We start from the raw sequence: 26770 nt of genomic DNA, 5'->3' as shown, positions 1-26770 counted from the left end.
CAAAAGGCAACAACGGAAGTTTGTCAGTGGTGGATCCTTCAGAGTAGAGGAACGTTATTGTAGTTAACCAGAGATGTCAAACTTATTTTATGTTATCGGCCATATACACACTACTTTGCTCTTAAGCATTATTGTAAAGAAGTTTAACTACTCATTTAATCCCTTACTTGACCTAATATGAGAACTAGAAATGCAGTTTCAACAGTGGCTCATTGCCCAGATGGTTCTGTATTTATAAAACATTAAAACAAGTTTTTTTTTAATTCACAGAAATATTTTTAACTGTAGACACAGCATAATAAAAACAGAGATTTTACTTGATAGTGGAAAACAGGAACTTTTATGTCATTTCTGTCATGGTTCTCAAGATCTGGAGAGGTCGTGGTGTGTGTATTGTTTGTCTTAACCTCTCCCACCAGGGCGGAACTGGACCTTGGTTCCCCGCCTCTGAACCCACCCTGAACACACACCTGTGGCTCATTCACACTGATCCTGGCAGACTACTTAAGATGGCAAGAGAGGCTGCTTCCTCGCTGGATCGTCACATTACCAAGTGTCAGTGTAGTGTAACCTATGAAAATGTTCCTTTGATCCCCTAGAGTTTCCTCCTGACTTTGTTCTTTCCTCTGTGTACAGGCCTTCTAGACTCCCTGCCCGTCTTCCCTGCCGTCTGGATTTCTGTGGATGTGTGTGAGTGAGCGTGAGCTTCTTAGTGTGGACATTTTTGAGTTACGGATCGAGTGGAAGAAGAGCGTGTGTGTACCCCCGTCTTGGACCTTCCCTTCGGACCCCGCCCTACTCCCTGGAGCCCCGTGTTATCTGTTCCACTGTATATATGTATATATTCTCACTTGGTGTCACATTTCAAATAAACCCTCACCCTCTCTCTAAACTTCAGAGTCCTGCGAGTGAGTCCTCTGCCTACTGATCTGTGACAATTTCATTGTTTTATCTATTACTTGACTACTTTGGTGTAGTATAAATGGTAATGCGGGAGGAGTCTTTATCAGTAGGAAAAGCTGCAAAATTTATGACAATGCAGCTAAAAGTTCAAAATCTATGTACGAAGGTTTCCAGCAGGTCTGTTTGGAGTCTTATGTTTTGCATCCCAACTAAAAAATACTTCAAATTAAAACTAAATGCAGAAAAGCATCTTATGTAACTAAAATAAAAATAAAAACTAGACTTTTGAAAAAAGTTCTCGTTGTCCAGGGCTGTGTGCTCGGGTGTGCACTGGCTCACTCTGGCTCTGCTGCTTGGCGGGGCCTGGCCCCCCTGGCTCTATCGGGCCCCTTGCAGGGTGTGGGGGCTCTCGGGTCTCTGGGTCCAGGGCTCAGTCTGCTCTGGCTTAGCCGGCTGCTTGTGGAGCCTGCAGGCTCGTCGTCACTGCTGCCCACCGTGGCTTCTGGGTGACCATCGTCCGGAGCTCTCCTCCTTTTCCAGGTGGGTGGCGTGATCGCCCCTGCGGTGGTCCTCCTTGGGATTTCGTGCTCTGAGGGGGCCTGTAGATGTCAGGGACCCGGGTCTCCTCCATGCCTGCTTCATGTCCTGGGGGGCAGGGCTGTGGCTCCCTACACCCACTATCAAACACTTACATGGAGAAACCTTATGAATACAAGCGCACTCACACACACAGGTTTGCAAACAAGTACTCACAGACACTCACTATCTTGGTCAGCTGCTGCCTCGAAACATATCATGCATCATTAATACCATGTGCTGCTCAGTAACATTTAATATTTATTATTTACTGTTACTCGTGGTTGTGTTGGTTGTTGCTATGGTTTCCTTGCTGTGTTGTTTTCGTTTTGTTTTTTGTTTTTTTAAGCAGGTGTTGAAGCAGATTTTCAGTCTTTTATTTCTTTCTTTATCCCTCTTCTCTATTTTTCTCTCCCTCTCCTTCTGTTCTCTCCCCAACTTCTCTTTCCTTATTCTGTTCGGTCCTGTGCGTTCTGATAAAAATCTAATAAACTATGACTATGAAGTCGACCTTTCTTGGCCTTCAGACAAGAATTCTGATTGCGGCAGTGCCGGACAGGACAGCAAAACCAAGAATAAAAAGTTTATATATTTTTCAGTTTGGTAAAAATTTCTATTACATTTAACATTTTATTACTGTCTTGTTATTGTACTTTCTGTACTGGTTTTCCTAAATATTGCTAATGACATATTCCCTCCATTCAATAACAATCAAAAAGACTAAAACTAAGAGTGAAAATTTAAAATAAATAAATAAATAAACCTAAACATGTTCAAACAATCTAAACTGAACATAAACAAAAAAAAATCCAATCTGGAAACCAACAGAAACTAAACTGAACTGAAAGCAAAAAGTCAAAATAGAATAAAAATAAAAAGTAATTAGAAAATACAAAACTATAATAACTCCGAAGCAAAGGTTCCCAAATGGTGTGTTTTGGGATTTTGCACAAAAAGTAAGGAATTAAATCTTAAATGTTCCATATCAGAACACATCACCAGGCCCTGATTAGTAGTGATGAGGGGGAAAAAACAAAAACATCTATTCACGTCCACTTATCATTATCAGGTTTGCAGAGGAGCTGGAGTCTATCACAGCTGCCACAGGGTGACAGACATGGTACACCCTGAACAGGTCACCAGTCTAACATAAAGAGACACACAACCATTCACACTTATGGGAAATTCAGAGTTACCACTTAACCTAACCTCACTAACTGCGTGTCTTTGGACTGTGGGAGGAAGCAGGAGCACCCGACGAGAACTGACGCAAACACGACAAACATGGAAACTTCACAGACGGTGGAGTCAAACTCAGGACCTTCTTGTTGTAAGGCAACAGTGCTAACCACGATGCCACCATGCTGGTACACAAAAGCACCTAAAGAAAAAAAAACTGTCTGGAGATATTACTGCAAAAGCTTCCTGTTTCCACACATGTTATCTTAGTCACCTAGAAACCAAACATCGCTTCTCATCCCTGGCCTAAAGTAAGAGAGCACCGGATCTTAACGAGACGCAGAGCCTGTGTGAAAGTTTCTGATACAGAAATGGATGCATGTTACATTAGCGGTGCTCTCTGCAAACTAAAAAGTGTCGTTGGTACCCTGCTCAAAAATCCCTTCATCTGATGGTTCAGATAAAACTGTCACTGATGTCATTCCACAAGACATGGGGGTTGTTTTCTGCAGCTATAAATAGATGCTGTCCTGCTACTCTTCAGTGAGCTTTCTTTAGAGAAAAAGCTTTGAGTGACTCTGGATAACAAATGGAAATGGACAGTGAACTTTCTCTTACATCAAAGACACAGATGTTTGGATTTATTGAGTATTTTACTTTTTTCTATGTTATGGTCTATGAGCAAATTTTCATTTTTTTTATTAAGTTATGTTGTCAGAAATGTGATATTGGGTTTATTTGTATTGAGTTGGGCTGTTTTCATCTCCACTTCCAGGTGCCATAGCTGTACAACAAGCTACTGACAGGATCACCTTCAACCACCACAACTACCTGCTTGTTATACACACATGAATTTTTGTAAGAAAAAATAAAGTATATAAGTGTCTTTTTTTTTAATTCCAGAAGTCTCAAAGTCAGTGGGGAAGTTTTAAATGAGTTCTTTGTTCCTTGCATCAAAAAAGTAAAACGAGTGCAATTTCTTTGTCTTTAATAGGGATTTTATTTTGAAGGGCAACTCTCCTTAACTGCCCATATGGAAAAGAAATAGTAAAAACATATGATTTACTCATGAAAGTGGCCACTTTCTCATTACTTTCATATATTTTTTTTAGTAAGTATACAAAACATTCAAGTTTCATTATATAATTTTTCAAGGGATCTTATATGTGTTTTCACTCTTGTATGCTTTTCATACAAGTTTCATACAAGACAGATAAAAACTTTATAAGATTTATATATATCTTTTCCATATGAGTGTACTTCTGGAGTTTTGGTTAACGTTAAGCAGGTGGACAATAATTCAAGTACATCTGCCATGATTTCTATTATTTTCTGTCAGGTTTTGTCTTCCATTGGTTCATGTTCACATTAACCTTGTGAATATGAACTTTTTCATCTCTGGCTGTGAGCACCAAAGCCCCACCCACCTGCTTGCAAACCCACTTGTTTGCGAGAGACAACCAATCAGAAGAAAGTTAGCTTAAAGTGAAGCCTTAAAAGCAACTGAATGTAACTTCCTGTGTTTAAAACACATTTAAAGCTTTCGAAATTAATTAAAACAGCCAAAAAAATTTAAAGAAACAACCTCGGTCATGATTTCCATATCGTGTTTGTACTGTGCTGAAGACAAATCGACTAAAGTTAAATATTGTAGGGCTGTCTGCATGTCGAACTGTGTAAATGTGTGAAAAAAGCGCTGGTGTGAATGTGTGCTCAAACTGTAAACAGTGCATTTGCAAATTTGAACCACAAGAGGTACAGTGGGTGATTGTAGCATCCAGTCAGCCATAAGAGGAAGAGGAAATACTGACGGAGAGGAAGACGTTGTAGAACAGCTATTTAAACCACAGCTGAAGGACTCGGGAAGCGACTTTTGTCGCCGCCAGCACAGAGTCTGGGAAATTAACGATAAAAAAATGCAGCAACAGTTTATGTTTGCTATGTTAGCTTTTTGTAGATATGTGATTCACAAGGAATATTGTTCGCTCGATTAGTGCTTCATGGCTTTTTAACCACATCATTAAAAGTCTTTTCTTCTTTTTATCGTTAAAGACTCGGTTATACAGCAGGGCCTTATAAATGTAATTATAGGTTTTACTGCATCTTTAATATTCTGAACCTCAGTTTTGTTCTGTTAACTTTCACATTTTTAGTTTTTTTTTATATTATTCTTAACAACGGCATTTTATTTATTTTGTATTGACGTTACACTTGGGTCTTACACGGCCTAGTTTAAATGGATGTGCAAATCATTTTTATAATTTTTACTACGACTCTAAAACGATATGTGACGTTACTAATGTTGGTTAAATGTGATTCATTAAAAACTTTCTAGTAAAACACTGCCCACTAGTGGTGAGAGTTTAATACAATACAAAAAATACAAAAATGTATCTTTAAAGGGGGAGGAGTTAAAATGGCTAATTTCAGGGCTGGTAGCTGCACCAAAGCCCAGTAAGAGATAAAAAATAAAGATTATTTTGATTTGTGAATCATGCAGAGACCAACTCCAAGAATAAAACATTAAATTTTACATAAAATAAATAAAAACTCACCTTTAAAACGATAGAAATACCCAAATGAATATCAGGAATATCACAGGTAAAATGTGATAAGATAAAAACCCCACAGAAAGCCCTCGTTATGAGTGAGCATCATTTAAACATGAAGGTGGTGATAAAAAAAAGTTTATTTAAAAAGTCAATAACATTTTTTGATAAAAATGTGTCAAAAGTGAGCAGACAGTCCATTCATCAGCAGCCTGGCCAGCAAGCATTCAGACAACATGCTTACTGACACGTCATGATACAAACAACATCCTCAGGCATCATTTGCAGCATTTCCTGTGTGCCAGGTGAACATGTGGGAGCTGTAGGAAGTTCCTGCAGGTGTCTCTGCTCCTTTGTAAATAAAGCTGCACTGCCTCAGTCCTCTGGTAGGAGGCTGACACGCAGCACATACAGAAGCCTGCTGGTTCACGTTCAGAAACCCATCAAGAGCTGACGCAGCCGCAGATCGAGTCTGAATGCACGCAGGCGTTTTAAAATCATCGCCTGTGGCGTTTCCTTACAGCTGCTCTGTGTAGTTTGCGGGAAACAGCCCAGTCGATCCTCTCAGCCTGCCTTTCCACCACGACGCATCGGAGTTATCCAGCACGTCGATGATGTCGCCGGCGGAAAATTCGAGCTCGTCGTCTTCCTCTGCGGTGAATTTGTAGAGTGCCCTCACCTGCAGCGTGGATGGTCTCTGCAGATGGAAACCAAACAGTGATCAATACCTGACAGACACAGCTGTAGCTGTGAGAGTCCTTTACTGGACTGCTTTTTGTGACTTCTGCATTTTAACATTAGCTAAAAAGTCATATTCTGTAACTTGTCTTTAGCAGCCACACATCCCATACAGTGACATGAGCCTTTAAAGTTTACCCAAAATGCACTTTTTAAAAACATTTTCCACTGAATTACCAGAAAACAGATCAAACATCCAGACTGCCAAATACTTCTGTTTCTGTTCCTCTACATCTCAGACAGTGCAGTTTATTGAAACTATGATATATCCTGATACCGATACTCAAAGTTTGTTATTCAAAAATAAGCAAAGTGTGGCTTCAGACTGCGACACTTTGAGTGGGTGTAAATTGATTTGACTGCAGTTTTTAATAGAGCTTAAACGTGTTTTTCACTTCTGTGTAAAGGCAGTTCTGAAAAAGAACATTTTCTCAGGACAAAGCAGAGTACATTCACAACGACTGCACAGGATTTAAGGGGGTAAGTGGCTGCCAGGAGCGGCTAATCAAACGCTCCTGATTTACTGATCATTGGCGAAGCACAACACTTCAAAGAAAGCAGAGATTTTGGCTGCTGGTCTGAAATATGCAGGTGCGCGCACGGACTTCCCCCTGAGGTCAGCAGTGCTCAGAGAAACAGCTAAGAGCCCAAGAGGCTACATCTTAGACTTTACATGTATCAATTAGCATATTAAAGGTCAAAGTTCACAACAGCACAATTAGAAAAAGACTGAACAAGTGTGGATTGTTTGGAAGGGATGCCAGAAGAAAGACTTTTCATGGCACCATGGCTTAAGTTTGCAAAGTTATATTTGAACAAACAACAAGACATCCATTGTACAGATAAGGCTAAAGTGGAGATGTTTGACCATGATGCACAAAACCAAACACGTTATCGGCACAAACATCTCCTCTGAAGTATCCTCAAGTCAAATGTGATGCTGCCTGATAGCTAAAGCTTGGCTCAAACTGAGTCACGCAATGATACGGCTGTGTGAATAGCTGAAAGAGAAGAACCGAGGTGCTGCAACGGCCCAGTCAAAGTCAAAGTCCAGACCTCCCCCTGACTGAAATGTGGTGCAACCTTACAGGAGAAGCTGTGCATAAATCAATGCCCGCAAACCTCAATGAACTGAAGCAACTCTGTAAAGACGAGTGGGCTTAATTTTCTCCGCAGCGATGTGAGAGACCGATAAAGTTATACCGAAAACAACAATTCAAGTCGCTGCTAATAAAGATGGCTCTGCAAGCTCAGTTTTTCACACAACTGTTTATATTTGTCACCATTTATTCCGAGTACTGAGATATGTGTTCCTAGCAGTCATTATTTTTATTAAAATCTTAAAGCTGTGATCTAGTTCGTTTCATGTTGTCTTATTGGAAGTTTAGAATAAACGCTGATGTCACCCGGCTGAACGCAGTGTATCAACATGATGTTAGCTGGTCTACAGTTTCCTGTGTTTACCACAGCCAGTAAGCATCAAAGCGTGGCGGGGCTGACCTGAGGCAGAGGCAAGGTTTCAGAGGTGCGTCTCAGAGGCTGAGCCGAAGTAGAAGGACTGTTTCTTCCTGTGTGGCCGATCGTATGCGCTCGCGCCTCCAGCTCGGGTCTTCTGCCCTTAAAGCAGAGAGCAACACACACGTTACATTCCTGCTTTTGCTTATTGTACAACACAGAACAATGAGCCGAAACGTTACGACCACCCCCGCCTAAAATAGCTTGGTCTCGACTCTTTAAAGGCAAATTAGATTTTGCTTTTCTGTTTCCTGCACTTGGTTTAAAGTTCTGAACCTATTGTTATCTTTGTGGCTAAAACCTTTGCACATTATTTGCTATCAGAGACTTCAGAGCTGAGAGGAAGAAAAGCTGTAGCTCATACCATCGAGCTGGTACTCTGGTCTGAAGATCGGCGTGGAGCCGTATTGAAAGCTGGTGTTGTACGTTGCTCAGGCAAACTCCCCCTCTTCACCTGCAGGAAGGAAGCCGACAGGAAGAAGATAAGATGCAGTTTTTATTTCTATTTATGTTCAGAAATCTAACTTTTTTCATCTTATGCATGATTGATTTTTACAGTGAAAGAGACTTCAAAACAAGAACAACCGCAGGTAATGTAATATGGGTCTGCGTTTAAGCTCCTAAAATAGACTGAAGCAGAAAAGTGCATCTTTATACCTTCATGGAACATCATAAATACAAATTAACAAGTTCTTACAACCAGAACGCCCAGTTTTACCATGAGCTGCTTTCAAATGTGATTGTTTTCAAAGTAAAACACAAACAAGTGCATTACATTCTCAAAAGTATCCCAAAATTTATTGATCTCATCGGTTTCCTTCATCGTAGGACCCAACATTACTGAGCTTTCAGTGTAGACGTGAGTGGGTGATCAATGAAGAACTTATTACCAAAGGTTAAACTAACATCCAGCTAACATTTTTTGGTTTCCCTTTCAGTTCAACTCAATTCACTTTTATTTATTTGGCACCAAATCACAACAACACTTGCATCAGGGCAACTGTTGTTGTATGTGTAATGCGTAATTTTTGTCCAAAATGTATCATTCTTTATTAGATAAACTTCCTTAACTGCTTTATAACACAAATATCTAATGAGCCAATCACATGGCAACAAGTGCATGTAGACAACCTGCTGAGGTTCAAACAGAGCATCAGAATATAGTTTGTTGATGTCAGAGGTCAGAGAGGAATGACCAGACTGATTCAAGCTGACAGAAAGACAACAGCAATTAAAATCACCACTCATAACAAATTTATGCAGAAAAGCATCTCTGAATGCAAAACACTGCAAACCTTGAAACAGTTGGGATTTAGCTGCAGAAGACCACATCACTGCACGCCGCTGCTGTCAGCCAAAAACACGAAACTAAGGCTACGATTTACATGGGCTCACCAACATTTGACACTTAAAGAAAAACTGTGCCCGGTCGAATGAGTTCTGATTTCTGCTGCAATATCCTGATGGTAGGGTCAAACCTGAAAGCATGGATCCATCCTGCCTCGTATCAAGGGTTCAGACTGGTGGTGATGATGATTTTTATGGCACACTTTTGGGCCCCTTGGTACCAACTGAGCATCGTTTAAACACCACAGTCCTCTTGAGTATTTTGCTGACCCTGTCCATCCCTTTGTGACCACAGCCTACCCGTCTTCTGATGGCTGCTTCCTGCAGGGTAACGCGCTAAAGCTCAAATCATCTCAAAGTCTAATCGAGCACCTTTGGGATGTGATGGAACTAAAGATTTGCATCATGGATGCACAGCTGACAAATGTGCAGCAGCTGTGTGATGCTATCATGTCAACATGCAGCGAAATGTTTGACGGCGTCCAACCCAGGACTCGGAAATGTGTATGTCCACATATTTTCGTATTTTAAAAAAAAAAACCTCTACCAACAGAAAGACGCAGAATTCAAAGACTCGAATAAGACACGTAGACGTTTGCGTGGCGCTTTTAGTTTCTCAGGATTTTTACAGTTTCCCTCCATCACTTTGATGTGCTCACATTAAACCACCTTCTTAGCTTTCATTTCCTCTTCACACTCTTTTACATGATCAGTCAAGGGGGGCAACTGGTCACAGTTCTGCTTTTTATCAGTTAATCATAAACTAAAAACATACTCTATTATTTTCATGTATTTCCTGCTCGCTCTCTGCCTGAACAGGCTTAAAACATTACAGCTTTCCTACAGCTTAACTTTAGTGATAAAGTGATCATTCTGCTTTTTTCAGTGGCTTCAGATAATCCTCCTCGCATGTTCGTTCACATTCAGGTGCCTCACTTTTACAGCATCTCTTCAACATTAACAGGCCTCTATTAATAATAGGGAGGGAGGCATTGTGAAACTGAGCACATTTATATCTCTGATTCAGTCTCAGTTTCACACCTAACACAGTGGCTTAAGTGGTTAAGAAAGAGGCTTGAACCAAAGCAGCAAATTCTAGAGCGCAACTATGAAGTCTGTGCATCAAAACTGCAATTCCTCTAATGGCCAGTTAAGGCTGCCCCCAAATGTGGGTCCCCACAGAGTCCCATGTCAACAAGTCCAGCTTTAGAAGAAATAAACATTTTACAGAGTGGTCAATAAAACAGTTTTGGTCTTTGTGGATAGTTTCTCCATGATACCAACTGTGCATTCAAAGGTAGTTAGTGTTTAAAATTAGCTATAGCTGCCGAGCTACAGTATGGTGTCGTTGCCTTTTGGAACATTTCTACAGGAAATAATGTGAGGCTCAGTTAAGACAAGAGAAATTCTCATATTTTATTTGCCTTAGCACAATTAGCTCATATTTTATTAGCCTTAACACAATTAGCAGGTACCTCTGAGTCCAATTTGCTAGCATAACAAACTCATATGTCCAAATATAGAAACCTCTGGCTCCAAAAAACGAGCATGACCGCATCCAGCACACTAACGCTGAGATTTCTAAATGTCAGCTCTGTAACCTTCATGTGTCATCATGTTTTATACACAGTCTATGATTTGAAGCCAGTTGGGGACCCATGTGTGTAGAGCTCTGTCTGCACAGTTTCGTTTTTAGGCTTTTCCAACTTATCCTACCATCGAAAAACAAAAGCATGCTAGGTTATCGTTGCCCATCTTGCACCAGGACTTCACCAGGAGTTCTTCTAAAGGTCAAGAGGTTTAATAGAAGAGTTCAAAAGCTTCTCTGCAATCAACATGTAAAAATGTTCTTTTGGAAAATGTCATCGTTGGAGTGTTTGGCATTTAGATCATCATCATGGGTTATCGGTTTTATCAGTTATCAGTCATGTTTTCAGTCTATTAAAGACTAATTTTCCCTGATTTTGCAGAGCTGGCTTCAAATAGTCTTTGTTAAAAATGTTCTCAGTATGACTAGAAAAAAAATTCTCATTACACTGAAATTTAACACGTCATCTTTTTGCCTGACACCTGAAATGTGGTTTGACCTTCTGCAATACCACAGAAACTGTCACATCATTTATCCCATTATCTCTGTGTGACACATTACTGTATGTTTGCTGCAAAATGTAAAATTTATAATCAGGTTTTGATTTCTGTAGATATGCTCGAGGCGTTACCGGCTGGGATGGGGAGGGGAACCCTTTGCTGTCGTTGAGGCTGCCATCGTTGAGGTAAATCACCCTGCTTTTAGAGATGGTGTTGGTTTTGTAGAACTCCACCAGCTTGTTGAGGGAGGTGAACTTCTCCTGCCACAGGAAGTACTGGCCTTTGTTGTCCCTCATCACTCTGAAGTGCTGGACGTCATTCTCATGTCTGAGGAGAAGAGATAAAGATTACATCTTTACTATCCATGGCCCACAGACTAAATAACTACTAAATAACAAAAGGTCATTTTTAATTACACAACACTATGTGGATAACATTTCAGGGTCAGAACTAACCGCTTTGTAAAGCGCTTTGAGTGCCTTGAAAAGCGCTATATAAAGCCAATCCATTAAAACATCAGTTTTTCGCCCCTCATACAGCTTCAGTCTGGCTATACTTTTACACTAATTTGACGAATCGCATCCATCACATCTACTTCTGTCCAGATTTATATGCAGCAAAGACCAAACTGAAGTAAATCAGGTCTTAAAACTGGATTAGAGACAAAGGCTGAAAGGTCTCTCCTTGATCATATCAGACTTCCAAATTGAAACAAATGTGTGATTGTGTAAATGATGTTAACTGAAATAAAATTGAGTAAACAGAGTCTTTCGTGGCCCTTTATTATAGAGAGAAAACCTTGATGTACTAATCCTGGTCAGAAGCTCTTATAAAACAGTGCCCTGAAAGAAGGAGTTGAAATTTGTTTAATTTCTTGAGGTTTTTTTCTGCTTCTCATTCTTTTCTAAAGGGAGTGCGCAAGAACATCTACATAACAGACGACTCCCTGTTTCCTTCATCCCAACGGTTCCTCTCTCCTTATCTGGATTGTCCTCTGCTGGTCGATGCACAAAACTACAACATCAAACAAAAACTCCCTCAGCACATAACTGGGTCAATTTATATAGTGTAAAAAAAGTAAATCTACTCAAGGCACATAACAGGCCTAAGAGCACTTGAAGTGTGGATATTATTTATTTAAAGTGTGACCAGAGTTTTCACCACTATGAATCATACGGTACTGTATGTACAGTGCTTGTGATGTGTTGCTTCGAGCAAATGACAACAAAAATTCAGCCAACACCCAGGAAGCAGCCAATTTATAGTGTAAAACTACCACCCAACTATACAGAGGTCATACAGAGATCTACAGCTGAAGTCCCCTAAACTTCAGTTTCTTTCCAAATTATGTTTGGATGACTAAAGCTGAGGCACGGTGGTGTTAGCATCATGCTCTGGTGCTAATTTAATGCCAATGGTACATTGCACAACATGGATGTAATAATGAACTTAACTACTATACAGTTAAAACGTGGGCAAGATTGAGTGCTCCAAGAGAACAATGATCCCAGACACACATTTAAACTGGTTTTGGAACAAATTTGAAGAAACTCTTTCAATTCTTCGAAGAACAATGGTCGAATATCCAGAAATAATTATGCCAGAAGCTACGAAAAGAGTCTGGTCGAGGTGCAACTTGCTAAATGAGATTAAACCAAACATTAGTGTGGCTGAATGTCCCTGTAAGTATACTTTTGAGTCTGTGTGGATTGGAGAAAATCAACAATAAACTTAAACTTGTGCACCCAAATCACATTTATTACAGTTAATAAAGATGTTTCCGGTACAGTTATTCCAACCTGGAAAACGAACAGTTCAAAGAAATCATTAAAAGCCCCAAATCACCAAGACATTGATGCCCGAGCACGAGTGTACGTAAACCTCTGACCACAACATTAAAAACCCATGGACATACTAAAAGACAGCACCTGTTACTGGTTACTGAAAAATTAAAATACACGAGTCTTGAAACCATTTAGGACTGGAGATATTTTGCACGGGTGTTATAAATAACATACAGTCTTTCAAACTGTCCCGGCGGATCCTGTAATCAGAGCGCTAAAAGGAATCATCTGCGCTGGTGGTCTGACAGACAGCGGACACAAGAGGATAAACTGACTTCACCTCTGCCTCGCTTGTTTATTCTGCAGCTGTCTTTGGTGATAAAAAATAAGAACCTCCAGCGAAGGAGGAAAGAGCTCAGAGGGCGTGACACTGCAATGCCAAAATATTAGGGAACTCTAACTGATCTTTTAGTAGATGTTATCACACTTCCAGTTTAAAAACAACCTAATTATTTTCTTAAGCACAAGCACATTAAAATAATTCAAACAATCTAAATGTCAATTTGATGATTTTCTTGACTGTTTTTTTTGGTCTACGGAGTGCACAGACCAGGGGTGTCCAACTGCCAGTGTCCTGCAGGTTTTAGATCTCACCCTGGGTCAACACACCTTTATCAGATGATTAGTTACTTATCAGGCCTCTGGAGAACTTCAAGACCTGTTGAGGAGGTAGCTTAGCTATTTAAAATTAGCTGTGTTGAATCAAAGATGCGTCTAAAACCTGCAGGACACCGGCCCTCGAGGCCTGGAGTTCCTCACCCCTGACATAAATGAAGTACATAGATTTTGTGTGTCATTTTATGCTGGAAAAACTATACAGCAGCCTCACATGAATAACTGTGCAGCCTCAAAAGTGCCAAAATGAAATAAGTAAATACATCACCAAAATATTATTTCATTAAAACTGTAAATAAAAAATGTTTTAAATACATAATGAATTAATTAAATTAATTAAATTAATTCTTAATCCAAATATCAACTGTGTTTACATTTTCAGAAAACTTCCCCTCTGACCTCTCACCTTGAGGTCGAGGTCACTGAGATTCGAACTCAGGTTTTCAGTAGATACACCGATGGTATCAGTCGCTTTAATCTCCAGTTATCGCATTCACAAACTCTGGTGTCCATGTCGCCTAGCTGGCTACCCGCCCACCCAGCAGGGTGACGACAATACGCCATCAGGCTTTTATGGCTGAGGCGTAAAAAGGCGGTAAAGGACTCAGTGAAGCTGTGCACAAGTGTCGCCAAGTGTCAGATGTTATCAACCTGCCGTCTCACTCTGAGCTGTCCTCCAGTCCTGACTGTACTTGTCACGCAGGAACGAGCAAGTATGAAAACTCAAACTCTTTATACTTAGTATGAAACAAACACTGACCAAAAGCAAAGCAAGGCTTTGACTAGAGCAGCTTTAGTCCCACCCACTGACTTTGGTGCTGCAGTTAAAGATAAATAAATGCATGCAGCACAGCATGCAGTACCATATTAACCACAGTGAATAGGATTTTGACTAAATAAATCCACAATTAATTAATTACACTTTTAATTAACTGTTTGTTTATGTATTTATTTCATTTTGACACTTGTGGTGCTATGTCTATGTTGGATGCACATAAAGCACAGCTCTAAATGATACTCTGTTTTATTTGTGTGTGTTATTCTGATTTATGAGGTTAAGCTACAAAATTAACCTCATATTGTATTGAAATAAGACTTAAGTATTAAATAAGACCTGAAACTAGCAACTGAGACCATGAACCATGTTCACTGGAGTTACAGTTCAAGTGACAAGTATGGTTATTTTTTTCATTAGCTCGTCTTTTCGCAAACAGACGAGTCTCCCTCTGCTGGCTGGGAGAAATAATGCAGATATAACGTACTTTTATATTAATCCGATTGGCCTGTTTCATGGGAACTGTAGTTGGACCAAAGAGACAGTTTTGAAAGTGTATAGCCGGTTATGGTTCAAACCAAAATGGTTACCAGGAGCAGTGGGGGTTGTGGGATAGGTCGCTGTAACACTTTAAGATCCGAAGTATTTGCAAGTCCCTATATAAATCTTCTTTACACAGTGAATACGCATCTGTTTTTAATGACAGTGTGGTCAAACAAACCCTCGGTGTTGTGGCTGGTGCCATCCATTGCAAAATCTTGGTGTTTATTAGTTACCAAAGTTGGAAAAAGGAAGTTTGGTTTCAACTGAAACCCAAGATTCGGCAGTTTTGAATGAGAGTGAAACTGGTCTCTACCACTGTCCATTCACGTGACACTCAAACAGCACACAGAGCTGGAAGTTTAGCTTGAAACCATAAACTATTAATAAAATAGACAGCATCATCACCCACAGGTTTCTGGACATATTATTTTGAGTTACGGTTTTTACAATGTTAGTTTCTTAGACCATATTTAGAAGGTGTGCTGTTAAGTTATCATTTAACAGTATTGGGAGATTGACTCTCACTTGGAGCCAGCCGCTTGGTAGAAACATAACATAAACGAAACTTTAGCATCTTCCCTTCGTTTACATGACACATAAAACCGGTCAATACGAGACACCAGCAGACTTTCACCGCTGAGCCAAATGAAAAACTTTGTGATTGGTTTTTATAGCACAATTTTTATAACACATTACATGGTGCAACTAGTAATTTTTTCTTGAATTAATCATTAAAAATCAAGTAAATGTCAAAGAAGAGCAGAAAGGTAATCAGAAATCCAAAGTGATGTTTTCGATTGTCTCATTTTATCCAAATTCAAAGACGTTCAGTTTACATTTTTAAAGAAAAAGAAGCTAAAACATCAGGTTATGTGATGAGTTCTTGAAAAACAACACCATTTGGTTCTGGATCTGGATCTAGCCCCGTCTGGTCTATATGCGAAACAAATGTAAAAATATTTCTTTACTGTTTTATGAACTAAAAGAATGGATATCCAGTTTGATGCTGGTTGAAAACGCTGACGTACTAATATGCCTAGCATGCTGTCAAAGAGCTGAACAAACAGAATAAGTGACTCGGTAATATTCTATAATTTACTTCCCCTTTAACTGTCAAACCAGATGTTGACTAAGCATAGTTAAACATGCTGAACATCAGCACGTAGGCACGCTAAAGTACGCATTTAGCTTCAGCATAAATATAGCTGTGAGCCAAACTTTAAGACTTCCCATTGCTTTACTCACTTGACAGAAATGGAGAAATCCCCCAGGGAGGTTTGGCACCCTCGGATCAGAAACTCCCCGACAGTTTTGGACTTGAGTATGTCCTCTGCAGCACTGCGACTGGCGTCCTCCTTAAACCACCTGCACACAGAGGCCACAATGCTGCTGGTTATCTAAATTAAGTCACTCACACTCGTGCACAAAGCGGCCAGGAATCGTTACAAAAGTTTAAAACCAAGAATGAACCAATGTTGCTTTAGTCGTTTTTATTTACCCTTTATTCATACCTGTAATCCCACTGAGGCTCAATGTCTCACTCACAACAATAAAAAAGCTAAAATTGCCTAAATCTTTTGGTTTGTTTATACTGCTGCTTTTTTATGTTTGCCCGAGTTAGAGTTATGCTCTGTTTTAGCCAATCAGCCATTGTTTCACAAACAACAAAACCTTTCAAATGGTAAATGGACTGGTTCTTATATAGCGCTTTTCTACTCATCTGAGCACTCAAAGCGCTTTACACAACTTGTGCATTCACCCATTCGCACAAGCACATTTTTCTAAGTGCTTCATAGCTAACATTCACACACATTCATACTCCGATGGATGCATCGGAGAGCAATTTGGGGTTAGTATCTTGCCCAAGGATATTTGGCATGCAGACTAGGGGAAGCCAGGAATTGAACCACCAACCTTCCGATGACCTGCTCTACCACCTGAGCTACAGCAGTCTTTTACACGCCGTTTGGCCTAAACTATCCTGTAAGAATAAATTTCCCTGGGTTAAGCCAAACATTTCGTACAAGAGTTGATGTGAACCCAAGTCTAACCCTACCACAAGCTCTCACAGCAGTTTGCGCAAAAATTATGAAACTTAACTGAATTAATTTGTGTTTCTCGACACTGATTTTAACCGTATTTTCACTTCTTGTCCACCAGGCCCCTCGCTCCGCCTCTGTTGTTTCGTGTCAGTGCGCACACACTGAAGATTTTCCACTCAAAGGGTAAAAGCATTGGCATCGTGAGTCAATTTGCAGCTCACGCCTCAGTTCAAGACCCCCACAAAGAAATGATTTTTACACATTCATTGGATTTTCAAAAGATATCTGTTTGTAGTTCAAGGCTGTAGGTCCCTCTCTTACCCCGGAATCTGGAAATCGATGTAGTTATGTGGTACAAATCCTTCCCGTCCATTCATCTCCGCCTTACACCAATCACCTTCAACGTTTATAATCTGTTCAAAAGCAAAAACAAAACGTGTCAAGCTGGAGGAAATGGAAAACATGCCTTCATTATCTAATCATATACTGACCTTTAGTAAATCACCCTTTCTGAAGCTGAGCTCCTCGTCCTCTGTTGCGATAAAGTCATACTTTCCTGAGGCTTCCATTGAGAAGTTTCAGGGAGGTTTAGAAGAACGTGAAGGAGAAGTGGCAAAGGGCTTTTTCTGCAGGGATGAAGACAAACACCAACACAAGTTATGATTTACAGGTTGTAAAAATACAGCTGACAGCAGTGAAACTTGAACATGCAAACCAGACAACAGCATTTTATTTAAACTGATAGTGTGGTTTGTGTCTGTCGGAAGCCACAAGAGCTCAAGCTGTTGTAAATGTAAATGTTAGTTATTATGCTTCCATCACCATATACTTATGTTTGGACTACAACAGAAACTCTAATGATACGTATTTTATTTTCTAATAGGTTTCAGTGTGCACCCTCTGCCTGGAACCAACCATTCAGTCTTGTAGTGCTGAGGTATTTTTAGCCTTTTGTGCTAATGAACTCAATATTTCTTATGAGACATTTGAAATCACCATCTTGGGCTCTGGTATACTTATACACAGCTCATAATTTATAGGACATGGAAAGGAAGGACAAGGGAATGACATGCAAGGAGTAAACAGGAACTGGAAAACTTCATTTGTCGTCCATTTTTACATTATGGAGAGACACAGACGCCACTTCTCCATTCCCTGCAGTTTATTTAAACGTATACAGAAAGGATGAGAAGACAGGGGTCGACGCAGTATTCGAGAAAATGCAATTCTCCAACGAAGGAGCTCTAAAACGTGGATCTAATGTTAAGGATCTGAATCCCATGACAGCAGTTATCATCACAGCTGGTTATTTTATTTTCCCACCAACGTGAATAAAACCTTCACTTGTTTGTGGTTACAAAGTGAAGGATGTGGTAAGCTTTCGTGAAAAAGCTGGCTCTATCGTTGCAGCTGTAGAGCACTTTGCAACCTTACACAGTTCTGACAAGAGACACAGAGCTGCATAACACCCGATGCTGATATTAACCTAGCAAACAAATGTCACCTGTTAAACCACACACAGACTTAAAATAAACTTTAACCCTTATAATGGTTTTTATCTTTAATAATGAACAGATGTCTGAAACCTGACTCAAATTCAGATGTAAAAAACTTTAGTTCCTGTTAATTAGACTAGTTATCCCAGGCCAGCGGTACTTTTGCAGGTGCCAGGGAAGTATGTAAAAGCCAATATATAGGAGCTAGGTAACCTGAAGCAACACACAAAAAGGTGTAGCTAAAACAGTGAATAAACAGTTTAAAGTTTACTAGATTAATCATTGTAAATCCTTGGATTAACAGCTAAAGTAATCCAATGAAAGCCAAAGACTGCCAACTACATTTGGCTGATAAAAAACAGGAATTAACATGTTAAGTAGTCAGCTAAAAGTGACGAAAAAGTGTAGCTAAAGTAAGGAATTTTAAAAAAGTACAATTGTTGGATTAAATGCTGAATTAGTTATTTTGAAGTCAAGGATTAACAGCCAAAATAGTCAGATAACAATCCAGGACTAAAAGCTGAATTATTTACCTAAAAGTTGTGATTAATATATGAATTAGACAAAAACTAAACAGGGCTTAACATCTTAATTAGCCATATCAAAATCCCGGATTAGCAGTTGATTTACTCAACAGAACGTCATGGAACAGCTAAAGCATCCCAGTAAAAATCAGGGATTAACTGCTGAATTAATCAGACAGATTCATCAGTTAATTCAAAACACAGGATGGTAATAAGAAGGATAATAACAGATTCGTATAGCACCTTTCAAAAATCCAAGGACACTATACAAACATTTGGTTAAAGTCATGGATTAACAGTTGAATTGTGTTGCATTAAAAATGACAAATTAACAGCTAAATATAAATCACAGATTAACAGTTAAAATATTGAATATTTAATTAGTCGTATCGCAGAGCACAGCGCACAGCGTCATATTATAATAGTTTTATTACACAACACATAACGGTTAGACATGGAAATTGTGAAACAAGGGAGGCGGGGGTCCTGTACTTGGGTGGTAGCTGAGGAGTCACGTGACACATTTCTCAGTGATGTATGCACGTAACAGAATATGCAAACCGTTACGACGTAACTGAAAAAGTAACAGTAAAACATTTGTTGAGCTACAAAGTGCTGTGATGTCACACAAAGCCGCATTAATTTTTGATTATTTTTCACATGAATCGCATGCGTCACACAGTCTTGATAATGTGGATCAGATAACGACAGTATGAGAAAAGAAACAGCATAATTAATCATAGCAACAGATAAAACGAATGCACGAATAACCCAGATTTTAAAAAATGGCAAATGATGATTGAAATCAACAAGAGTGCAGAAAAAAAGAGAACTGGTACCGGTGTATTATTTTATTTGTAGGTTTACTTTATCCGAAAAGAAAACAAGTTTTGTGGAATTAATTTATGTCACAAGCAACATTAAAGGTGTCACTAGCTGAAAGTCAAAGGATTTCTCAGTTGGCAGCTTCGGCTCGTCTGTTCTCGCACTTCTTCCTCTCTCTCATACCCTTGGGAGGAGATAAGAGGAAGAGTTGCAAGTGATGGAAAAGTACCCTAAACTTCTTCTCATGTGTTGTTGTATCAGGTCTGTTAGTTCAGTTAATGCCTTGTTTAGTTTTCATCATTTTAAAGACCCTGTTATTGATTTCTTTTTTATAAAATATCTGAATTGTTTTAGATTAAAAGCCTCAGCTTATTACATCACAACTCACAAGTCATCTTTGCAAGCCTTGCTGCTTAAATGCCAACTGAAAAAGACAAATAACTGCGAGGATAGCAGTAAAAACTGCAAATCCCATTTTAATGATTGAAATGGTTAACTAAAAGCTATGAAACATAAGCTGAAGTCCTTTAAGGATATGGGTAAACAGCTGACATCCATCAACAAAAAGTCACAGATTTAGACCTGAAATGATGAGCTTAAGGTTATGGACCAATCCTTGAAAGATTTGGATAAAAACAACAGATTAAATCTTGCAATGGTAGCTACAACACAATCATTCAAACTATGTAATGAATAAGCAGTAATGTGCAAACAGTAAACTAAAATCTATTCTATCTCATTGTGTATTCAGTATCAGTGCGGGTTTAGATTACACAACAGTAACCAAAGGTTGTCAGCTGAAACTGCTAAAAATTGTGAATTACCAGTTGAAAAACTCTTCTTTCAGTAATAAGTAAAGAGTTGCGATGGGTAAAACTCGCAGACAAATAGTTGAAACCTTTGGATTGACAGCTGATCACAGCCACAGATCAGACGAGCGGTGAAACATCTTCAACTTAAACAAGTCCACTCGCTTTCTTTCCAAGCTCCTTAGACTGAAGTTGAAAGATTTCTCTTTTATTATTGGTATTGGGTAAATATTTAAAGTGGCTAAAAAAACAGCAAAAAGTGGACACATAAATATAAACACTGTACCTCTGCTGCTCTGTAGTTCCTGCTGCAAATACAAGCTTGATACTGCCTACTTAAACAGATTTTTTGTTTTAATGAAATATTCGGAACAACACCGACGGTGTGGCACTGTGGGCTGCTTTAATGAACCTGACGTGCTGATTTTGGACAAAAAAATAAAAAAATCTTTTTAATACGAATGGTTAAAAGGATTTTTAAACAGAATAAACCAGGTGAGTTAAGATTAAAGTTAATGAAGGCTCATTTTAGTTAATCAAACTAACTGTCCATTAAAAATAAATAACAGGTGCAATTCAAGCTGTTTTTAAAGCAGGCTGCAGCTTCAGGAAACCCCCTTGTTATGTGCTGCACAGCTGAAACACTGACCAGTATGCAGCCAGGGCTTTGTGGTTAGAGTTTGCTAGTACAGTTTCAAATATGCCTTAAAAGCATTTCTGTACTCTTTTATTTAGACCATCAAAGTTGTCGTCTCTGCTGTATCCAGTTTGGTCATGGTTTACGAGACTGATTCATCTGGGGATTATTTTCTCAATTAGTCTGAATTTATGTGGCCTAAAAATAGAGCTGGGCGATATATCGAGTTTTTAAAAAATATCGATATATTTTTATACGAGATATAAGATGTGACCATATCCTTTATATCGATATAGTCTATGTTACGTTATAATTATACTTGTGGAGCCGCAAGTTTGCCTCTCTTTCGTCCACTTTTGTCTTTACGCAACGTTACTCGGCCTCGCCTCTCCTTCACTGAACACAACTCCCCCTCCTCCCCCATCGCTTCACCTGCAGGAAGCGACAAGATGGACACGGCAAATCTCCGTTAATGAGTTACTGCGCATCGCCCCGTGCGTGGGGCTGGACGGCGTCAACGTGTTAGCTAGCTAACCACGCTAACGAGCTAACCACGCTAACGCCATGCAGCCCAGAGGTGCTGCACGGACTAAAATCCTTTCATTTTCTCAAAAGTTGACAGCGCGCCTTATGTATGAATTCTGGTTGTGCTTGATGGCCGCGAACCGATTTTATGTGGAACACGGCGCTCAGCAATCTGTCAAAAATGTTTTAGTACGACTTTGGTAAGCTACGGAGCTGCACCGCTTGATGGATTGTCGGAGCATTACGGCTGAGCCTCGCGGAGTGATACGTACTGTGCTTCAACGTAATATTACCTTACTGTGTATAAGGACCATAAATGGTACCTGTTAAGAGACGTGGTTGCGAAGCGGATTACAAACTCCAGGCTGTCAGTCACGCAGTACAAGTTGGGAACAGAGCAGCTGTGAAATCTGTCTTTGTTATAGTGCTCGTCTTTTAGTTTACATTTTGACTGCACATTTGTGAGCTTTTTGTTATGCACAAAAACAACATTGTTTTCTTTTATTTATGAAGCATTATTATTTAATAAATGCTCATAATTTATTTTTGAGTAAATTTTATGTACATCTGTTCTATGTTAATAAAAGTGCCTGTGTGACATCTGGGACACAGCTTTGACTAAGAACTCCCCTTTTGTTCTTACTTTATGGCTTTAAAAAAAAAATATCGAGATATATATCTTATATCGCCATCCAGCTAAAAAATATTGAGATATGAATTTTGGGTCATATCGCCCAGCCCTACCTAAAAATGTTTCAAATGCCATGTTTTGCCAAAAAATCACATTATTTAGTGCTAAAGAGGGAAAAAATAAGCATTTCAGAGCCTCAAACTCAGTACCTCCAGCTGCCACAAGCATTAAATGTTTCCATATCTGAGGCTTAAACTGGATAAATCCCAGCATGTTGTGCTTAAAAATAACACTCGATTGCTGACCTGAATTAGTTTAGAACTTAATTAGTGTCCTTTTCAGCATATCCACCAAGTACTAAAAGCAAACAGAAGGCTGCACGCATTTGTTCAGTGGTACTAGCAACCAACTGCAACTTTCAGAAGCGTCTTTCTCATGTTGATGCACCTGCATCATAAACTGCCTCTGTGCAGCGACCCTTGCAAATGCAAGAGTTCACACCGGTGCTCTGAAACTTCTTAGATTTCACCAGCAGTGCAGAAGTCACTGACATCTTTCTCTGAATTAAAAGTTTCAAAAAGTAAAGCTTTAACTTTGCTGGGATGGTAAATATATCACTGGCTTTTGATCTGTCAGGTATCCTGATGGGTACTGTCATCACAATCATCTTCAGTGACGAGGAAAACAAACAAAATCATTTTTATAATCTAAAATTTTAGGGCAGAAATTTGCTGCTTTAAGCTTATCAGGCGTAGATGTTGGGTCAACACGACTTTCGGACCTTTAAGGTACGTGGGAGATTGATTCATATTTATAATGGTTTTCCTCAGCATTGCTTGTTGTGTGCCCCGTAAATAAAAACGACTTGGGAGAAATTACATGCTGCTCAGAAATCCTTTTTACTTACAGAAAATGCCACTAAAGTACAATTTACGCATTTTTAAAACTGTCGCACATCATGATCAGTGTTTCAAAGGGGTCAAAATGTAAAACATGAATTTGTTAACCCAACATTTGCACCAGTGGATATTAAGGAGTTCAATATGTAGACATGTAGAGAAAGAGCACACAGCGCACAATCGTTACTGGTAGTTAAAGCAAAGAGGACTGCAGAATGGGAAAATTCCAAGTAAAACCAGACACAACAATATTAAAATCGTTCACTAAATCTAGTGTAGAAGCATTATTAGCTAACCCAGGAATATGATCCCTGTAACAGGATGCATCAGATGTATAAGCAGTTGTTCATTTAAGCTCGCTTTTAGTCTTTTTTTTTCATCATTTTTAGGAGCCAAAACTAAAAAAAACATCAAAAAAGCTGTTTTGTGTCACTTTCTTTTGCTTTTTATATTAAATAAATGAATGTTTTACATCAAAATTCATATACGTATTTAGATTAAACTCTTTAGCTGAACCGCTTGAATTTTAGTTTCCACTTGGCGCAGTATCTGTTTATCTGAAGCTCGTGAGTAAAATTCAAAATAAATTAGAAAATAAATAAAATGTAAATGTGAAATTTCCCACTCCAAAGTGGCACCTCGGGCCTGTCTAAATTGGGGATGCAGCTTTGATACTAATCCAGTACTGACTGGGTAGACTGGATCATACGTCATAACAAAGCTCTGAGGAAGCTAACAGGTAACAAGGTGCTTCACGCTCGTGACGCCGCCTTTTTTGTATGTTTGCCAAACACGCAAACGTAACCACAAAAGACCTGAGTCACTATTTTTCGCTCGCTGGGAAACTTTTATTGCACTTCCAGTAAAATAACTAGATTGACATGATTTCACCTTAGTTATCTCTGTCTGCTCCACTCCGTGTGCTCTCGCAGCGGCACTGAGAGCAAGGACAGGCCAAACTAGCATGACCATTTAAAACCATTTAAATTCACTAAGCACTCACACTGAGCTAAAATCGGTTTTATATTAGCCCCGTTTCCAGTGAGGACTACAGCTCATTAATGTAACCCTGCTATCAGATGGTAACTGTCATCAGCAGACACCCAAAGTTGAGGTATGATTGTCAGAATGGGAACAGGATAAGGTTGGATTGGTGGATCAATGATTTGGAAAAAAACATCATCAAGTTTATGGAAGTTTAATTAGCTGTAAACACTGTGATTACATTACAACTTCTCTATAAATGTTCTCATTTGTCAACGCTTCATACGTTTGTTGTTTAACCGTTTTTAACTTTTGAAAGGGCCTCTGTGTTTTCCTTTGATGAATTAGCAACTAATACTTAAAAAATGAGAATTTTAATAGCTTTCTTAAAAGCAGAACATGATGCAAAATTGCCTAATACACCTGACGCCACTTTTATGACCCAATAGTAAAAAGCAGTTCAGTTTCAGTTTTATTTGTCATATGCAAGTTAGCACAGGGTCAACATTGCAATGAAATGTGTTTGACGAGCAGCAGTCACTCAGCAGCATGGTACAGTAGAAGAAAATTTAATAAAATAAAATTATTATATATAGCAGCATATATAACTGAATTAACAACTGTTCCTTTCATTTTTCATCTGGATGTTCTGTTGGATTCACATTCCACAATTGAAGAAACAGAATTTATTCCACTTTTAGTCTATTTGTCAAATAGAAAGTGGCTCCTGATGCTCATTCTTTCAACACAGGCTTCATGCAGTGTTTGCAGAGGAGGATGTGACCACCACAGCTCGATTAGAGGAGATGGAACAGGCCTCTAACATGAGGTCTGACCCAACTGCAGCCACAGAAGCAGCTGTTCACAAGTCTGATGAATTAATGTCAGTTATGAACTAAGTACACGCAGGCCCTCTCTTTTTCTCACCAACAATAGCTTTTATAACCACTTCCCCAAAGCTGGGGGTACTCTAAGCATGCAAAATGGGGAACAAACAATCCGATTCAAATAGATCTGAGAAACAGGCAGAAAATGCGAGAAATTCTTACTTCAGGCGTGAAGATCTGCCATGAGTTTACTGGCACTGACGAATAACCAGAAGATGTCAGAGCCTCAAGTGGAGTTCAGCCTTAATTAATGAATTCAACTGAATTTAAAAGGCTGAAAGAACGAGCTGTTGGGTTTTATTTGCGGGAATCTATCTATCTATATTAAATTAAAAGAGACACATTTTGCTTTTCAGCGACTAACATGAGAGATGGAGAAGTGAGAAACTTAGAAAAAGAGGAAGAGCAGTGAGCAGGAGCTGACCTGAGTCTTTTTAACAAACAGCTTTTTCTTTGAATATTTCTGATATTTATTGTGGTTCGGCTTACCTTTCCTCCCCTCTGGAGTCGACTCAAACTTTAGACGAGTTTATTCTAAGCCTGCCCGCTTCTCCCTGTGCAGTTTGAGCGCAGCAGCATATTTTAAACTTTTATTAAATGCAGGAAAAATCTTATTAAAGTCCTGTTTCTGTGCTGAATGAAGTTTCCCCGACGGGTCAGTAGAGTGAATGAAGTCGACTGAGGACGGAAGATAAACACGCTCAGCGTTCGTCTGCAGTCTGCGGTCTTCGCTCTGCTGCTGCAGCTGCACCAAGAGCGACGCCTTCCCTCCAACTTCAGTCCACCTTATCAAAATAAAAGCCACGGGTTCCGCCGTGTCTTCTCTCTGTGTGGTTTTTTATTATTTATTAGAGCCCAACATTAAACCAATGAGCTATTGTTACTATTATTATTATTATTATTAGTAGTAGTAGTAGTATTTAGTAGTTATCACAGCAGATCATCTGCCTCCTTCACCACGTCCCTGTTTTCCTTCTCTCACCCCAGCCAGTCGCAGCAGATGGCCCCGCCCTCCCTGAGCCTGGTTCTGCCGGAGGTTTCTTCCTGTTAAAACGGACTTTTTCCTTCCACTTTCGCCAAAGTGCTTGCTAATAGGGGGCTCATATGATTATTGGGGTTTTCTCTGTATGTATTATTGTAGGGTTTAATTTACAATATAAAGAGTCTTGAGGCGACTGCTGTTGTGATTTGGCACTGTATCAATAAAATTGAATTGAATTACATCAGTGAATCTTCTCTGTTGTCTTCTCTTTTCCCTCCTGTCTAACAGCTCCAGCTTAAAAATCCAGGATATCCACTACCCTCCTGTGTACATGTCCAAACCTCCAAAGTTGCCTCCAAACTGTCCGACCTGAGCTGTCCCTCTGATGTTCTAATTTCTGATCATTCCCACTGAAAATATTAACATCTTCAACTCTTCTAAACCTTCCCTATCACTCTTGCTGTTATTCTTCTGTCACAAATTCCCAGTGAAAATCTTGGCATCATTAAGATTTGGATCAATTATTTATTTATTTTAAAAGTTTGTATGCATTTATGTTTTTTGAGCACCTACATAAACTACACAAACTTATGAAACATACCACACATTTGCATTTTAAAGAAGGCTCCAGTTGCCAAGGTAACCCTTTAATGTATTTACTACCAGGTTATACGTCAATCACAGGTACTCTTCACTCTCACTGAGAGTCACTTCAGTCACTCAACTGCAAATACAGAAAAATCTATCTCAGGTCAAACCCACTTTGTCTCACCAGCGGTTATTTCGCCAAGTGGCCAAATATCTTGTGATGAATCTCTTCTAATATGCAAGCATCTTAAGTGAACCCTAGTTTTTAG

The 26770-nt window shown here is 39.3% G+C and overlaps 1 protein-coding gene and 1 long non-coding RNA gene across 2 annotated transcripts; one reads left to right on the top strand and one right to left on the bottom strand.

Moving 5' to 3' along the window:
* Positions 1-418: 418 nt before the first annotated feature.
* On the top strand, positions 419-1197 carry LOC145428508 (uncharacterized). Its single transcript, XR_013908795.1, has 2 exons — positions 419-555; positions 637-1197. It is a non-coding gene; the product is annotated as an uncharacterized LOC145428508 (long non-coding RNA).
* A 4132-nt stretch (positions 1198-5329) lies between these two features.
* Positions 5330-25707, bottom strand: grap2a (GRB2 related adaptor protein 2a). The gene is made up of 8 exons (XM_026164066.2): positions 25421-25707; positions 17206-17340; positions 17036-17127; positions 15918-16037; positions 11027-11222; positions 7825-7914; positions 7446-7562; positions 5330-5904 (listed from the first exon to the last, which is right to left on the bottom strand). Exons 2-8 carry the CDS (start codon positions 17281-17283, stop codon positions 5725-5727), a joined length of 873 nt encoding a protein of 290 aa, XP_026019851.1. The 5' UTR covers positions 17284-17340; positions 25421-25707; the 3' UTR covers positions 5330-5724.
* Between the last annotated feature and the right edge of the window lie 1063 nt (positions 25708-26770).

This window comes from Astatotilapia calliptera, chromosome 4 (genome assembly GCF_964374335.1).
Source record: "Astatotilapia calliptera chromosome 4, fAstCal68.1, whole genome shotgun sequence".
Lineage (NCBI taxonomy): Eukaryota > Metazoa > Chordata > Actinopteri > Cichliformes > Cichlidae > Astatotilapia > Astatotilapia calliptera.
This window is presented reverse-complemented; position numbering and strand designations above follow the sequence as displayed.

Bases quoted from the DNA above. Each gene is read 5' to 3' on its own strand.
- grap2a (XM_026164066.2), bottom strand. From the start codon at position 17,283: ATGGAAGCCTCAGGAAAGTATGACTTTATCGCAACAGAGGACGAGGAG. The intron at 17,128-17,205 runs GTCAGTATATGA...GCTTTTGAACAG, and splicing joins GAAAGGGTGATTTACTAAAG to ATTATAAACGTTGAAGGTGA. The intron at 16,038-17,035 runs GTAAGAGAGGGA...CTCTGTGTGCAG, and splicing joins ATCGATTTCCAGATTCCGGG to GTGGTTTAAGGAGGACGCCA.